At 36.5% G+C, this 18,625-nt stretch overlaps 1 protein-coding gene across 1 annotated transcript in view; it reads left to right on the plus strand.

The window, feature by feature from the left end:
- The first annotated feature begins 15,740 nt into the window (after positions 1–15,740).
- The window catches only part of LOC109046120 (PDZ and LIM domain protein 4-like), a 33,695-nt gene continuing 30,810 nt past the window's right edge, over positions 15,741–18,625 (plus strand). Inside the window, exon 1 of the mRNA XM_042747704.1 lies at positions 15,741–15,899. Within this exon, the coding sequence (XP_042603638.1) occupies positions 15,807–15,899 (93 nt within the window). The 5' untranslated portion in view covers positions 15,741–15,806. The remainder of the gene's footprint in view (positions 15,900–18,625) is intronic.

Consider the following 18,625-nt stretch of genomic DNA (forward strand, 5'->3'; position numbering starts at 1 on the left):
AACCTGTAAGACCTCGGTTCATCTTCGGAACACAAATTACGATATTTTTTGATGAAATCCGAGAGCTTTCTGACCCTCCATAGACAGCAAGGGTACTACCACAGTCAAGGCACAGAAACTTAGTTAGGACATTGTTTAAATAGTCCATGTGACATCAGTGGTTCCTTATAATAGATTCTATGGGGGAGAACGCTTAACGTGATATTATTCACTTTACACTCTGAATAAGAGCTTGTTCTTTTAGCAGTAGCAAGTGTTTATTATAAGTAAAATTTGACAGAAATTTGGTTTTCCCCGGTCGTTGTTAAGGTACGTTAAACCACGTTAAGCCGTTTCCTTATAATGGACTTCTATGGGGAGAAAACGCTTAATGTGATATTATTCACTTTACACGCTGAATAAGAGCTCGTTCTTTTAGCAGTAGCAAGTGTTTATTAGAAGTAAAATTTGACAGAAATTTGGTTTTCCCCAGTCGTTGTTAAGGTACGTTAAACCACATTAAGCCATTTCCTTATAATGGACTTCTATGGGGAGAAAACGCTTAATGTGATATTATTCACTTTACACGCTGAATAAGAGCTCGTTCTTTTAGCAGTAGCAAGTGTTTATTAGAAGTCAAATTTGACAGAAATTTGGTTTTCCCTGGTCGTTGTTAAGGTACGTTAAACCATGTTAAGCCATTTCCTTATAATGGACTTCTATGGGGAGAAAATGCTTAACGTGATATTATTCACTTTATCTGTGGAGTAAGTGCTCGTTCTTTTGACAGTAGTTAGTGTTTATTACAAGTAAGTTTTGACAAAAATTTGGGTTTCCCTGGTCCTTGTTTACATATGTTAAGCCACGTTAAGCGTTTTTCACGTTGTGTTTTAGAATATCCCTGCCAAAATGTGTTTTTCTGGCTGCAAATTCTTGTAAATCAAGTTCATTCTGTTCAGCAGACAGCAGAGTCAGAACATTTTCTCTGTCTTTAGACAATGTTGATTGGAGGTAATTCTTTACTATAGTTTAAGCTCACTGAAGTCCTCTTTCTTCGCTTGCAGTGGTCACAAGCAAAGTGCAAAATATACACTGGAGCTGCATCCTTTAGACTTGATCTCAAAAAGACCCAATATTCTGTGGGAGCTGAAATCATCATGCTAGATTTAGCGCAGAAGTAACACATTCTGCTCTGTGTGGAAAACGTCTGCAGTTGCATCACAGGGAATTATGAAATATCTCGTGACTTCCCCTTCCTTCAGGATTGTCTCAGAAAACTTCCCGCATACATAAATGAATTAATTCCTTTTGGGTTTCAATGAATAATAAGTGGCTGTAATTTTTACTTTTGCTGTTATTTTGCTCCACAGTGTACATTTAAATGCTTTTGATTTGTTTATTTGTTCATATAAAGTTCTCAAACAGTTTCAGTGTGGTGGTTAATTGTCATTGGATTTTAACATTGGCACTTTAGAAAGACTATCTTTGGTCAGTTAGCGGTGTTTCATCTTTTTGGGGGGTTACTTTTGTTCTAGGTTTGGGAACTTATATAATACTTTGGTGTCTCCAGTTTTTTTTTTTTTTTTTTTGGTGCTGGTTCCTCCCTCTTAGTTATCAATATTGTTCACAAATGTTACGTTCTTTATTAGTTTCATCCATGGCAGGGTGTGAAAATGTGTGAGGTCTGGGTTGGGCTGTTAGGCTTTTTAGTTTTTTATTAATGGGACAATAGGCTACTTATTATAATAGTTTTCATTAGTAAGCACTGCTGTATGATAAGGGCACTTCGTCTAGAGCCCTTATGAATGTTTTAGTATGACTTTGTAAAAGGTTAACTCATATTTTATTCATATCATATTATATACTGCTAATAGCCAGTGTCTGCATATTTACCATATTTTATTCATATCATATTATATACTGGTTTTGATAGCACTGAAACAGTTTCTTTACAGATAATATAAAGATAATCATTGCATTTGTCTTAGAGAGCCTGTGCTCTATATGTTTAAGTGCCAGTGATGCAGTGTTGCCAGGTATTGCTACAAAAACAAATAAATACAAGCCCCCAAAAAATAAAATTCAAAATTGGAAATACAATAAAGATAACTCTAAACTGCAACTTCCCACTTTATAACCTACTTAAAGCCTCACATTATGTGGAAAAAACAAGTCCAAAGATGCTCATAATAATCTGGCAACACATCAGAGGCTGCGCCTGCACCCTCACTCACAGCTCTCTATAAAGTCCTGTTTACATGAATCATCACCATCATTATCACACCGCAGACACTGAACAAACAAACCTTCTAAACTGAATTAAACAGGCAGACACTCATAGGAGGAGTCTTAAAGTGCTAATTAGTCATTCAGAGAACTTCTGAAATTTACCAAGGTCCAGACCTCATGGGCTCATTGTCCTCAGAAGGAGATTTCTCAAAGACTGTGATTCATTATACACTGATCAGCCACAACATTAAAACCACTGACAGGTGATGTGAATAATGCTGATTATATATAATCACAGTAGCTGAATGTTTCCATTCAGAGTTACGAATTTAACTTGTGCACATACTGGAATATTGCATAAAACATTTGCGGAAAACAACATTTGAAATGTTGAGATGTTCAAAGGCACATTTTTGATGCACATGGAGGAATTTATTTGGCAAATGTGTTTCCATCTTCCATTATTCACATTAACTGTTTTTTCTGATGCAATTGGCATAAATATAAATAAGTAATTAAACCAGCATAGGTCTTCTCTCTGTATGAATGCATGCGTTCTCTGTTAAAGGCAGGAACCCTTGCCTGCACCAAGGCCCTGCTGTAGTTAGTTTCCACTTCCTGTATTTTGACGCTTCTAAACCTTGGCAGTTTCAACTGCATCAGCCAAAATGGAAGAGGTAGAAAACTGTGTCCATTACTGTGCATTTCACAAACAAGAAGAGGGAGAAGCATCTCTGTCTCCTCCAGACAAGGTGAGCACATAATACAGCACACCAACACAGCGATACCTCTGACTGCATAGAAATACAATAACACAGGTGCTTTCCTCATGCAACAAAATCCTAATACATAAGGCAAATATTGTCTTTGAGATACTGATTTTGTTTAAAACAAAATATATTATATATTAAAAATATATTTTAAATATATGTCAAATATTTGTTGCAAATGGTGAAGCTCAATGAAATATATATACTTAGTTTCAACCCTCATATACCAAAATATATTTCAAAATATTTCAGCGGCAAGAAAATACATTTTAAATCTTACAGTTGCCTAGAGTTAGGCTAAATGCAAATGTGTACAGAATAGATAAGATATTGTAAGAATAAATCGTATATTCTTGCCTTCGAGATCGCAACTATAATTTCTGGTTCAGGTTAGGCTACTGAGCAGAGGAGACCAGGTACCCGGGACCAAAGAATGAGACACACAAAATGCAGTTCATTCTAAGCTCAATTTTATTGTGCCCAATGGGTCACATATATACAACATTTTGCAGAAGTGAAACAATCAACAGTCTGGAGAAAACTTGCCAGACCAGCATAACTAATTCCATTACATAATGATTAGATAAACATGTCACATCAGCAAGAATTAAGTTTAGCACTTCACTTTAGGGCACAATGTCCCTAGACACAAGACACAAGATACAAGATACAAGATACAAGATGTTCACGTGGACGAACAGAATCTCACAATGGCCACTTTAAGACAGTCAAAGACATGTCTTACTTAATCGTGAACAGTCTTGGGCATCATCTTAATAAACATTACATTTTTGTAGATAAACATCAGAGTATATGAGTATATGTGAAACCTTTCAGTTAGTATAAACACTCATATTTGTTAGACACAATGTGAATACACCAAATATAAAATCATTAAGGAAATATAAAATCAGTAATCCTTAAAATCATTAACCTTAACTTGATTAGTTCAATTACTTATTCATCATGTTCTTCAGAAGTTAACTCATATGTGTGTACATAATCATCTCCTACATAAGTATCAACATCAGATTCAACCTCATCTGTGTTAATCACATGCATCTCAATTTGCTGAGCATCTGTGTCAATTGTCAGGTCTGGATTGGTTACTTGCAGCATCGCTTGATAAGTATCCCTGGTAGTGATTGCTGAAATAGAATGCATAATAGAACTACTAATACATTGCATCACACAGGGTGCTATCAGAACCAAAATCAACAACAGTACAACAATTGGTACAACAGTATGCAAAATCCAAGTTCCCAATCCACCCCACAGGCCATCCAGCCATTCCAACTACGAGGAATCAGCCCTCTTTGGGTCAGGGGTGGATTCTTTCATATGATCCACAATATTTGTTATATTGTCTGAGTTATCTGGAATATAAAAACAACATGACACTCCTAACATTTTACACACTCCTCCTTGTTGCGAGGTCAAGAGGTCAAGCACTAGTCTGTTTTGGACGACTGCTTCTCTCATCTTCTTTAATTCTTCTGTAATTAATCCTAAAGCGTGAGCAGTATTATTCTCCAATGACAAAACCTGCCAGGCTAAACCATTAATCTTATTTAAGGCAACTGCAGTTCCTACTCCTGGAAAGAAACTAGCTATGGACCATCCTACATTTTCCCATGGAGTGGTCCAAGGATTAGCTATCTTGTAACCATTATAACGATCAGGTATACTTTGAATATCTCGTTTCTGTCTAGTAGGTTTTACCTGTCTCCCACAAGTATCAATGTCTTTCCTTGTTAGGACTGTAGTTCCTGTAGAGAGCAGAGCTGGGTAGCAACATCCACGCCAGTCTCCCTCATCTAAATGATAGTAAGCCATTCCTCCACAGGTCCAACTTATACCTGGGGCGCTATCCAAATCGGAAAATGGACAATGAAAATTCTCAACAGTTTGATTTTCATACTTAATAGTACAATTATAATTTTCATCTACAGTGTTTTGAATCAGAGTTATGACATTCTTGCATGTTGACATTCCCACATAATGTTTCCCTTTGTTTGAACAAATACACAAATCTGCGAAATGTGACTGTACATGGAAAACTGGTCCTTTGAAAGGCAGTCTATCATATGAACAATCATAATCTTGAAGAGAAAACAACAATGCCTTATTTGCTCTTAGATTATTTGTCATCTGTAGAATTTTAGACATCTGTGGTGGTATATCACATCTGTCCCTTTCAGGGCATACCATATCTGAAGTGACTGGATGTGTTTTCCATACTGAATGTAACTGCATACATATCCAACATTCTCCTTCTACTTCTTCCTTCAGAGTTCCTCTTTGTAACAATGCCAGTGCACATGCATAATTCCCTTCACACTTTGCTTTTGCTGTTCTAACTTCCTTAACATTATCACTTAGATCAGAACTCATAATAAGTTCTACATCTTTCTCAGATGCATCTTGTGGTAAATCAATCAAGTTTGGAGATAAATCAGAAAGTTCCCTTTCAATGATTTGTTCTTCTTCAGTCATCACAATAGTAATCTGAACACTCTGATACACATCTGCTCCTGGTATAGACCATGCGCAGTAATATCCTCCAGTGTCTGTGTACTGTACCTTAGCTATGGTGATATTTAATAACCAAGCATATCCCTTACTCCCATCTCTCCAAAACATTCCTGGTTGCTCTTTCTTTACTATGTCTATCTTGAATCTTTCATCAACTCCCCATGCTCCTGTCCCATAGTAAGTTTTGACATCAGACCAACTACAAACTTCTGAACAGAAATAAAATTCATTACCATACAAGTTTCTAATATTCTTCAGATTCATCATTGGTCCTACACTTACAGATATAGGATCACAGAGAAAACTCTCATCTCTTCCATGTCTTAGAGTAATTATCAATGGATTGTTATGAGGGGGACTTCCCTTTGAGTCTGATAGTTCCCTCTTTTGTGGGTTTGTGTCATTCTGTCTTACTTTCTCTACTTCCCTTAAGAAAATCACTGAGACAACTATTACAGCTATTGTCACATGTGGACACATGTGGTTCCTCTTATTCCACACATACCAGGCAATCTGAATGGGTGCCACGGCTTTGAATTCTCTTCCATTCTTCTTGACATAGGAACTTATAGTGTGCTTCCACGGCCACGGCTATCAGACAGATACTGCATCTTTTTGTTACTGAAGCACTTTTCTTCCTGTTATTTATATTTATCAATAACTGCTTGACCAATGAAGCTAAGCAGGGTTGAGTCTGTTCACAGTTTCACATTGCTAATACAAAATCTTAAAAATAGTCTAGTTTTAAAAATGCCTTACAAAAAATCTTAAGTTATGCCTTCATCAAACCTGCAGAGAAAAAGGGCAACACTTTGACAAATAATACATCTGTTTGGGTCTATTAAATTCATGTCTAAAGATAAAATAAGAAAAAATAGGTGTTGATATAGCATAGCATAAATAGCATAAATGAGGTATAAGAACTAACCTCAGATGTTGCTGAGGATCTTGTACAGTAGATTGACAAGAGTAATAAGGGCCTGTTTACTTTTGTTTAGTTCACTTAACTAGATGTCCACTAGATGTCAGACTCCACTCAGACAACACTGAGTCCATCCACAAGTTCCACCCACATCCAAATTACTGTTTGCTGATAGCACAGAGATGATAGAGTGTCATGAACTGAATCCTACAGTTCCTGTTGCAAAACTGATTAGAAGTTTTATAAACTCCAAAAATGGATCAATTCAAAACAAATGCTGAAGATAGGCTGTTCGGTTCAGTAAATGATCAGCTGTTTTCTGACTAAAGCAGTTTGTTTGTTTATATTTATATTGTGGAAAACTGTGCTTGTTAAACATGGATGTCATTTTTCTCTAGAGGAGTTTGTGTTAGTAGTATTTCAAAGAATTCTAAAGTATTTCGATTAAGTAACACAACTTCTGTAATCTAATGAAATACATTGCAAATGACTTTTAAAGCATGTATTTTGTAATCTGTACATACATTTTTAAAAGTAACCTTCCCAACCCTGCTGTTTTATAGTTTCTATGAAAGTTCCATAAAGGTGTAAATGTTTATTATTGTCGTCATTTTTTTTTTATCTTGATGTTTTTATTGGATATTTTTAGAACATGAGAAGTCATAGAATCAAACACCAATTCTAGATCATTTTTATAAGTGAGGTTTATGAACATTGAGAGATGACACACTTCGACATTACATATTAAAATTTAGATTTAAAATAATCTACAAAAAAATGTTGGGTTTGGGTTATCACAATAATGGACAGTTTCTGTGAGAGCCACACACTGCGGTGAACTGCTGGACAATCACCATCCTGTCTGTGCATTCATTTGTCCAGAGGAAAGTTTTTCCAGATGTACAACTGCTTCCAGACGAATGGGATACTCCGGGGTTTATGGCTTGTTAGTCGTGCACAAGCGAGGGGCCATGAGGTCACGGACTGCTGAACAGACAAAATGACTGATAAAGAACTCAGAGATCTGTTTCTTTGTTTCCTTCAGTCTGGCCACAGTCAGCCAAAGACAGAGATCTCAAAGCACAAGATTTCTAGATACATTATTTGGATCATAATTTATTTAATAATAATTGTAATAATCCATTTCATTAATCTCACAATTCATATACATGCATCACAGGGGAAATCTGTTATTGCTGACATTATTTTCAGAGCCTACATCATCTTAAAGAAACAGTTCACCTAAAAATGAAAGTTTTCTGTATCATTTACACAACCTGTACCATTTTCTTTCTTCTGTTAAACACAAAAGAAGATATATTGAAGAATGTTGGTAACTACTGAATTGCTGGTAGCCATTCACTTTCATAGTATGAAAAAAATACCATGGAAGTCAATGGCTGCCGTCATCTGTTTGGTTAGCATCATTCTTCAGAATATCTTCTTTTCTGTTTTCGGTAGCCATTGACTTCCATAGTATTATTTTTTCTTTTTTTTTCAAGTCAATGGCTACTGTCAACATTTTTCAAAATATCTTCTACTGTGTTCAGAATGTTTTATTTTTGGTTGAACTATCCCTTTACATGCTTCCTTAGTGTTTAATAAGAAATCAGAAGATGAATTTGCTAATTCAAGTCACTGTGCAGTCTTGTATGTCTATTTACATCAAAATATTTTGATTAATGCTGTTGTTCATCACCATGTTTTGGCCCAATTATGCATTTTTTGTGCTGTCAGCATAAGAGAGAATAATGCTATCTAGGTTCAGAGGGAAAGCCGAGCTGAACACGTGACTCGTGACCTGCACCATGTGAAAAAAGACTTCCTGCATGTGTTCAAGTCATCTCATAATTCGAGTCAGTGTGCACTGCAGAGGTTTGAGTTCTTCAAAGAGCAGCTAGAAAGAAACGCAGAGCCCTCATCCTCTATGCATTTATTCTTATACAAATATAAATGAAATATATAAATTAAAGTTGTTAATTAAAGCCCTAGCAATAAACTTTATTAAACGTCTGGCATGGAACCACACAAAACACAAAAAAAACACACACCGTGTGACGTGACATACAGCCAAGTATGGTAACCCATACTCGGAATTCGTGCTCTGCTTTTAACCCATCCAAAGTGCACAAAGTGCACACACACAGCAGTGAACACACACACACCGTGAACACACACCCGGAGCAGTGGGCAGCCATTTATGCTGCGGCGCCCGGGGAGCAGTTGCCCTTTTACGTGCCTTGCTCAAGCGCACCTCAGTCGTGGTATTGAGGGTGGAGAGAGCACTGTACATGCACTCCCCCCACCTACAATTCCTGTCGGCCCGGGACTCGAACTCACAACCCAACTACTTCAAACACAAGTAGAGCAGAACATCTAACCCAAAAAGAAACAATAAACTTTATTAAACGTCTGGCATGGAACTGTTTCAAACACAAGTAGAGCAGAACATCTAATCCACTTTGCATGCAACAGCGCAAACATTTATCTCATTTTTGGTGAGCCATGAAATGACTGCCTGAAAAGTACAAGTTTGAAGTGTAGAAGTTCAGTATTCCCAGATGTAATGAGCACAAAGGAAACTCAAGTGATTATAGTTAGTTCTCAATTGCGTGTCTGAAATGACGAAAAAGTTGAACTCAGGACATGAGAGCTGCAGAAGTGTGAGGAAAAGTGACTGGAGATACAGACATCATCTGGATGACATTATAAAGGGAAAGAACTGTGACATACAAAAATCTTGTTTTTTGTTTTTTAATACTGTAGGAATTGCTCATTTTTATATTCATAAAGTTCAATGGAGTGAAAAAATGCCAATGTTTGACCATTTGGCATTCGGTTATTTCTTTTGCTACAAAAGTTTTTAGTTTTTAGTTTATTTAAATGTAGGAACTGCTCATTGTCGTGTTCAAAATGTTACATGGAATTAAATTAATGTTTGAACAACCTAAAATTGATATTAAAATATATTTGGAAATAATTTCCAAAAGTAAAAACTTGAAAGCAAGAACTTTGTATCTGTTAAAAACATGTTTCGTTCATATTTATAGATATATTCCTGACATGTTTGGTTATATGTACTGTTATGCAAAATATGTTTTGTTCCCAGTAATAATAATAATAATAATAATAACTTAGCTTCTGCAGCAGCCCCCTTATATCCTGTGGATTTCCTAGAAAAAGCCAATGTCTTAGAGAAGCAACCCACAAGAGTATTACACAAAAGAACACTTAATAAGAAGAAACCTTTTCAGTTTTGACTACATGGCCCATATTGGCCTTGAATGTTAGTGTTAGTTTCACATTGCCAGATTTCAGCATTAAGTCAGGTCTGGTTTGCAACTTATCCAGGCCAAAAACAAAACAAAAACACCCACTTGGACAGGAAAAATCTCTGACACCCACATGAAAACCAGTGACATTTTCTTTAGGTGTGGGTTTGGTTTAGATTTCCCTGTGCAATATTACACTGGATGGTCTGGGCGTTCATGCGGTACAACATTAGTAAAACCTTAACTTAAAACAAGACGTGATGTTTGCATTTCTCTTAACTCTTAAAGTAGCACAGGGGATTGTTCTAACAAGCTTAACCTGGCCAAACAAACCAAAGAATAGGCCAATGAACACAACATACATGCCAGAAAAACAAACAAAACCCCTGATTTGGGCCACACAATGGCATTGGTAAGGAAGATGGATCACTTTATAGTCTGTGCAAAACAACAAAAAAACAAAACTCAACATTTCTATCAATAGCACCACAAAACAAACCTCAAGACTGTGATTGGGATGGAGTTTATTTGTCCTGCTTATTATACGGCTACTTGGCAAATGAGTAAACGTTTGAATGACTTATATTACTGTATAATTATATACTGTATCAGTTATACGGCTTAGCCATTGTGGGGCCTTGCAATTCAGTAACACTTCAGTATTGGGACCGATTCTCACTATTAACTAGCTGCTTATTAGCTTGCCTATTAGCTGTTTATTAATACTTATAAAGCACATATTCTGCATGACCATATTCTACAATACCTAAATGTAATAACTACCTAACTAACTATTAATAAGCAGCAAATTAGGAGTTAGTTGGGGCAGGAGTCGTAGTTAATGGCTTGTTAATAGCAACAACTGGACCTTAAAATAAAGTGTGACCTGTGATTGATTGTATTTTAGCTTCAGCTATTTTGGCTTCCAACAATAATGTAAATAAGTTAATCAAGATAAAACGATTCATGTGCCGCACTGCATCCAAATCAGTCCAATTATGTAATGTGACTGTCAAAAAATTGCAGTCTAGTGTGTGATGTGCTTGATGTATAAAGAGATAAAAAGATTAAATATATTTAGGTTAAATTAGGTTAAATGTATTTATTCAGTCTTAAAGTTACAGCAGCCTACTAGTTGCAAAAGAACCAGAAAAAATCACTCACTGCTCTTGACTGAATAACTTTAGTAGCTTTAATAAGACTATATCTGTATTTAATTCATACAGTGAAAACCATGGAGTGTTTTACTTTAACATTTAGTAGGCTTTTAACTGAATACTGGACTGTTAGTTTGACTCGCACAAAAAACAACTATTTTTTGTCATTTTATTATTCTTATATTATTAATGACTTATTACTTGTCTTCAATAATTGTTTCAATACCTTTTTTTTACATTACACTTACATTAGTTAGCCTAGCATTAGTCTTCGCTATGATAACTGGTGTGTGTGTGTGTGTGTGTGTGTGTGTGTGTGTGTGTGTGTGTGTGTGTGTGTGTAAGATGCACATAACAGGTGTGAATGTGCAACCAAAATAAAAATATGATGGGTTCATATCACTCATTTGTGTACTGACATGTTTAACAGCTGTTAATACACAATCACAATCGTTTTAGATCGACTAACTGTAATACTGTATAAGATTTCCATCTGAACTGAAAGTATAAATCTAGGCTACTGTATGTGCTGCCGTTTTACTCATAGCAAAATGCAAAACTGTGACATTTAATTTCATTCACTGACGTGCAACCCGCAAAAAAAAAGCTTGAAAACATAAAAATAATAAATAATCAAATTTATTCTGAAAAAATAATAAAATGATGGACTCACATAAACATGAAAAAAGTGCAACTTTTTTATTTATTTTGTGGTGTGTGTGAAAAAAGGTATTGTTAATCTGAAGGAACTGTTGGTAATTTTGTTGCAACACAGTAGATAAAGACAGGATGATGCAGAAATTCACTAAGTACTGTATGTATTAACAAGCTTGGCCTTGTGTTGACTAGACTTTGCCCTCGGTTAGAACACTTATAAGCTCTCTGTTGTGAAGCTGAATGTCTGTGTAAAGTCACATCCATTTAACAGGGTGTGGAATAATAATGGGCATGATATTATTTGTGTGGTAATGATTAATACAGTGTTGTTTAGGTAAGAAGCTACAAATTTTCTTTGTATTTGTTATGTTCTGAAGTGTGTCTGATGTTGAACTTTTTTAAAGCGCACTCATAAGTCAATGATAAAAGGTAATGTTATTACAAAGGAGAGGATGCAGAATTATACTATCATTGGTAGCTGAAAAAAAAAATATCAAACTAGCCAAAACCTGAAAGCGTTCTGAGCAGATTCAGACCTTGTTCTGTCAGATGACCTGACAAAGGAGTCACAGTTTGTAAGCCGACTTTATGACTGTTCTGGTTAATCTTAAACCTTTGATCCAATACCCTCTTTTCCCATGCCAGGTTCTTCTCTTTTCCATATGTCTGTATGCTTTTGTCTATGATTCAAAGGAAATTTACATAACATTCAGCTCAACAACACATAAAAAATTTTAATATATATTAACTAAAAACAATACATTCACATACAAATAAAAAAAAAAAACAAAAAAGTGTCCAAAAATGTTCTGTTCACACTCGAGAATCGTCACACTTTAGTTTCGGGGCCAATTCTCATTACTAAGTAGACTTTTTCCACAATAAACTCCTAATTTGCTACTTATAATTTAATATAATATTCAAGGTAATTGTTAAGTTTATGTAGGGTATAGGGATCTAAACTATGATCAGGCAGAATAAGGCATTGATATGTGCTTTATGAGTACTAATAAACAGCCAATAAGCTAGCAATATGCATGTTAATAAACAACCAGTTAATAGTGAGAATTGCTCCCTAAACTAAAATGTTACCATACTTTTAATGTTTATTAATGATTTGTTTTAATAGTATGCTAAAGTGTACTTCTGCTTCACAAGGGTTCCCATGCCAGAAAGCACTTTGTATCAACTTTCTTCCATTCTGAAGGCTAGTGTAAGTCAAAAACGGAGACAAGATTCGGTCTGAAGTCAAAGAAAGTTTCACATGCAGTGAGCATGAGGAAGAAATGAGGTAGGATGAGTCAACCAATGAAAAGCCCAAGACAGTTTGCCATAGAGTATTATTCACTTGCTCTGCATATGTGACACACATCAACTCCTTTTTAACACACAACACTATTAAGTATTAAACATGTGGGACCATCTGTCAAACACCTGTTTGTTATCCATCAAAAGTCCAAATGGTTTACTTCAACTTCGAAGAATAGATACATATTTTATATATATATTTTTTTTGTATGTGAAGCCTTTGAATAGCTCCTACATTTGATCTTTCCCCACATGTGATGAAGCACATATAGTCCTACTGTACTCAGAAGTTGGACATGATTGCACATCACGTCATCTACAAATACATCTGCTACTAATATACAGTACCATATAGCATTATGCTAACAACATGAATAAAACAGTCAAATTTTCTCCAATATGTTCATTGCCTTCAGGAATTGGTTAGGAAATCTATATTACCATTACAAATCTCATACTGTAAAGCAAATTATTAATTTTGACTTCCTGCCAATTGGATAGCTGTTTGGAAAAACAATGTGCTGAAGAGTTGAGGTCAAGGAAAATGGATATGATCAGTGTCGACTTATGTTTTGACTGATGTTTGCAATGTTGAAAAAGGTGAGGATCATGCAGGTGTGTTTGGCTGCTTTACCAAACTAATAAGCGTGACCAAACTAAAAAGACATATTTTTTTTATCTCAAGTTAGATCCAGGGCTCTCAAGTCTCACACACTCACCGTGAAACATACTCATTTCAACCCGTTCACACGCTCTCACAACACACCTTGTATTTCTCACGCTGACCCGATAAATGCTGTAGGTAGCTCTTTTTTTTTTTTTTTTTTTTGCATTTAGATTTTATGATTCCTGGACGAAATCACTTGCCTGTGATCAAAGATAGTGAGATCTGATGTTGGGGAATATAGCCAAATTCGTGCTAAATTATTATTGATGCAGTCTAAAACTCTACAGCTGCTTTGCAACTAGAAGCTTTAACTTAGCTTTGGCTACCAGAAACCAAGGAAAGTACTTGAGAGATGTTACAACAATGGGTAAATATAATAAAAGACAGACAAATTCCTCCAAATAAAATAAATGTTTTATATACTTATTTTAAAAAAGTGCCAACTAAAAAAAATCAGTGCTCAATGTACATACTGTACACATACAGTAGGATTGCAGAACTTGCCCTCCCTGAGCATGTATGTCAATTTGTGTGTGTGTGTGTGTGTGTGTGTGTGTGTGTGTGTGTGTGTGTGTGTGTGTGTGTGTGTGAGAGAGAGAGAGAGAGAGAGAGAGAGAGAGAGAGAGAGAGAGAGAGCATATTTCAGCTTATGAATGTTTTTTATTTGTTTGTTTTTTTCTGTTGTAAGTGTTTGTTGCACATTTTAACACCTGGAAGACAGGGGTAGGGTGCGCACATTTAAAGCACTGTGGCTTCCCCACTCAAATGCAGATACAGAGACAGTGTTCTCCATAGTGTGTTTGAACAAAACCAAAACTAGGAACAGTCTGGTACACTAAAAAATGATATCAACTAGGCTCGATTGGGGCAAGACTTCCCTTAACCCACAATACATTGAGTGGGAGCCCCCTACCCCTGTCATCAAGACATGAAAATGTGCAACAAACACTTCCAAAAAGAAAAAAAAGCTGAAATGTGCTCTCTCTCTCTCTCTCTCTCTCTCTCTCTCTCTCACACACACACACACACACACAGCTTGACATACATTCACAGGGCAATTTCTGCAATCCTTCTTTATGTGTGCAGTATGTACATTGAGCACTGCTCTTCGGTTGGCTCGTTGGTGGCCAAATTTCTTTTTATTTTTGATACATTTACATTTTTGAAATACATTAACCTATTTATTTTATTTGGATGAATTTGTCCGCTTTTAATCAGATCAGTTGTGATTTACCAGCTGTTATCATTTCTATTTGTTCAGGTCAGTTATGAACAATAGGTTAAACTGAACTGCTAGAGAAAACTTGAGAGAATTGGGTGCTGCCCCTCCCCTTTTTGTGACTCCTCCCCTATAAGTGTCCCCTCCCCTAAACTCACTCCAAACTTTTGCTATAACTTGAGAGCCCCGCTCATGTTGATTAAATGTGGCCCGTGATTCATTCATATGAGCACTGCTGAACATTTTGTTTATCTGATTTACGAGTATTGTCAAAGTGTATATGACGCCACACAAAAAAAAAAAAAAAAAAAACAAAGGCACATAAAGTGACCTTATGCATCCGAGAAACAAGTGTGAAGCCATCTCCTTCCTTTTTTGTGGTAGCTCTATTGTTTAAGAGCAGCCTTATTAGCTAGTGAGGTGGATTTAGGTAGGCCTGTTGAAGAGTTAACGAAGAAAGTTATCATGATGAGCATTGTAATGTTCGAAGGAGATGTCATAATAATGTCAATCATAAATTCCTACAAGCTTACCTTCAGGCTGTGGATATACAAACTAAAATCTAAGAGAACGAAAGGAAAAGAGAAACAAAAAATTCTAAATCTACAACTATTATTTTCCATTATAAAGAACCTTTTGTGGAATCTTCACGGAACACATTTATGTCAATACAGATCCTTTATTTTTAAGAGTGTCACTAAAAAGCAGTTGAGCTGTTTTGTTGTGAGATAAATAAGCCCAATTTAAGTTTGAGCTTGTCAAGTGCTAAGGCCAAAAAGACTATGGATGGTTGTAAAGCCTTGAAATGTTATCCTTTTTAAGCATTCTCATGTTTATTTTGTAATTAGAGATATGGTGTTTCAATAACCCACTGTATATAGGTTATTAAGCAGCTTTTTCTTTTGGTTTGTTTTTAATATTGTTTTTAGTGTTGTGTCGTGGTGGGTGGGTTGTGAAGCTGTGTATGGTTGTCATGGCGCGCTGTTCCTCCCCTGAAGCTCCTCCTCACTCGTCAGCGCTGGTTTTATTTAAAGAGTGAATGAGGAGAGCGCAGTTTCTCTGCTGTGGTCGGAATACTGTCTGAATCAAATATGTCTCACACTGTGACTCTCACCGGTCCCTCGCCGTGGGGTTTTCGTCTGGTGGGCGGACGGGACTTCAGCGCACCGCTCACCATTTCAAGAGTACGTCTTTTCTTATTCTTCTCTTTAATGATGAACTTTTTTTTACAATGCAACGGAGTCGAGGGCCTCTTTACACCCGGCGTGCTATTTGACTGTAAAGATGTAACATGACATTTTTGGTTACGTCTCTAAAGATAGATGAAGTACTTCACAACTCTTTTTTGTTTTGCGTTGTAGCCTGTGTTGTTACAGTAGCACGATAGTGACTGTATTTGCATTTGCGTCCCACTTTGTAACGAAAATAAGGCGAGACACTGCATGTGCATAGGGTAAAAAAAATAACCTTCAGTATATAGACAGGAATACAAATGTAAAGTTTGGTGTGTGTGTAAGTGCTACTGAAATGGAGATTAATGGCTCAGTGTAGGAGAAAAAAACTCATTTTGAGAAAACGGCCTTTAAAAATATGTAGGTGTAAATGAAATCTGTTGACACAAATAGATAAAAATAAAATAAAAGAAAAACTAAACAGACTCCACTTTACTTTCCACTACCACAACTCTAACTTTATCCAAAAAACAAAAATACATAAAACTCAAAATTTACATGAAAAACAAAAACATTGCCTTCAGCCTCCACCACCTCCACTTAAATTTCACATGATTTTGTTGTACACACCGCTGTGTCAAGCAAACATATTGGTCAGAAGTTGCTCTTTTATGGTCATTAAACATATTTAAAGTTCTTAGTTCGGTTCCATTGAAATATCAACAACGTCTTCTTCAAAAATCTCTTCAGAGAAATAACAGGAGAAACATCAGACAGTTGTTGACTTAGAGTTTGAGCATATAGCTGTAAAATTAACAGCATCGGTCAGATAATTTGATCTTGGAAGAATCAAAACAGAAATGTTTGAGTTCATATTAAGATCTCTTACAATTTGGGCTCAGTCGAGAAATTGAGGAGTTGAGAGATTTAGGAGAAAAATGTAAAAAGCAGGAGACTTAAAGGGAAAGTATACCCAAAAATGAAAACGATGACAGCATCATTTAGGCCTACTCACTGTAAAGCTGTTCCAATCCTCTACGAGTTTCTTTCTTCTGCTGAGCACTTAAAGGGGTCATCGGATGCTACATGCACTTTTACAAGTTGCTTGAAGTGAAATGTGTTGGCAGTGTGTGTACACAACCACCCTATAATGATAAAAATCCACCCAGTGTTTTTTTTTTAAATCTACTTTACGCCTTTCTCAAACCGAGCCGATCTCAGATGCCTGCCTTTGTGACGTCACACAGGCAGGCCCCTCCCACGATAGTTAGATTGACAGTAGCGTTTCAGCACAGACTGGACTGGCGTCTTACCTTAGCTCCGCCATGAGTGACTGTCATCAGTCCACCATTGTTTCACCGCCGGAGCAGATGTAGCCAAATTACTCCTAAGCGATCGAGGTGTTCTGTTGTTGGATGTAATAATGAACATAGAAGTCGTCATTTACTCCCGACATCTGAGCCGCTGAAGACGCAGAGGATTACATTTGTTTTTAAAGGGAATGTGCCCCCGATCTACATAAATGTGTCTATGTTCGTGCAAAACATTCGTGATCCAGCTTCACCAGCAGATAAAAAGTGAGTATAAGATTTCTTTTAAATGAATCTTTGCAAATCACCTTTCCTAATAATGTGCTAATTAGCAAGTTTCACGATGAACGCGGCTAAAGTAAACAGTCTATCTGAGACCTGCTCGGAAGAGAGGGGCGGGGTCAGCAGAGCTCATTAACATTTAAAGGAAAATGCTACAAAACGGCTTGCTTTGAAAAGAGCTGTTTTTGACAGGGTTTTACACTACCATTGAGAAATTTTAACCAAACTATGTTACAGACTTAGTATCAGAAAGACCCTATTAATCAGAATTTAGATTTTTGGGCAGACTGCCACTTCATGAAGAGGTCTATGAGAAACATTTAAGATATTTCAGAGATCTCCTTTGTGATTTTCACATTTCTTTGGGCACTGACTTCGATGCTTCTCAAATGAATGAAAAGCTGAATCATGCTCGACAAACCCTATCATTTACTGCACATTTGTGGTCAGTAAATGCCTATGCCAGAAGAAATCTTATTCAGCTGCCTTCCACTTACATTGCTTTAGAAAAGTGGCAACTGGTTTTCACCAATTAATATTTACAGCCAGCTGGGGCTTTATCTGTGGTATGAAGTGGTCGTGGATGTTTAGTCTACTCCATCCATCCATCCATCCATCCATCCATCAATCCACTGAATGAATGGATGGAGTGGATGCAGGTACAGTTTTCTAGCTGTTTGTTACAGCTAATAAAAATCCAGATCCTATACAAATAAAAAACTCTAGCCAGAGTAAGAACCTTGCGTTGCCTGCTTTTGATTTTGTGCAGGCCAAAGAAACATCTGCAACTTATAAAGATAGGAGCTTGATCGTACTGAAAGCTGGTGAAAGGCTCATCAGCACCACAGATTTGTGCATGAAACTGGTATAGTGGAGGCTCGGCTTCAGATATTTTGCATTCGCGTCCTATGAAGGTTTCCATCTGGCACTGTGGATAGATTTCCCAGTAAAGGCTGAGATTCGTAGGTCAGCCACAGGTTTTGTTACGGAAAGTGTCTGTTAGGGTTACAGATGTTAAGTTGTCCGTTGGCAATCCAGAATCAGAATGGAAAACCTCCAAATGGCAATTTTAGTAAAATGAGTGTGTGGACAGCTGATTCGGATGCATTGGTAATGCAGTGGTTACAATAGCAATAGGGTCTCGAC

The sequence above is a fragment of the Cyprinus carpio genome, chromosome B21 (genome assembly GCF_018340385.1).
Source record: "Cyprinus carpio isolate SPL01 chromosome B21, ASM1834038v1, whole genome shotgun sequence".
In the NCBI taxonomy this organism is placed as follows: Eukaryota; Metazoa; Chordata; class Actinopteri; order Cypriniformes; family Cyprinidae; genus Cyprinus; species Cyprinus carpio.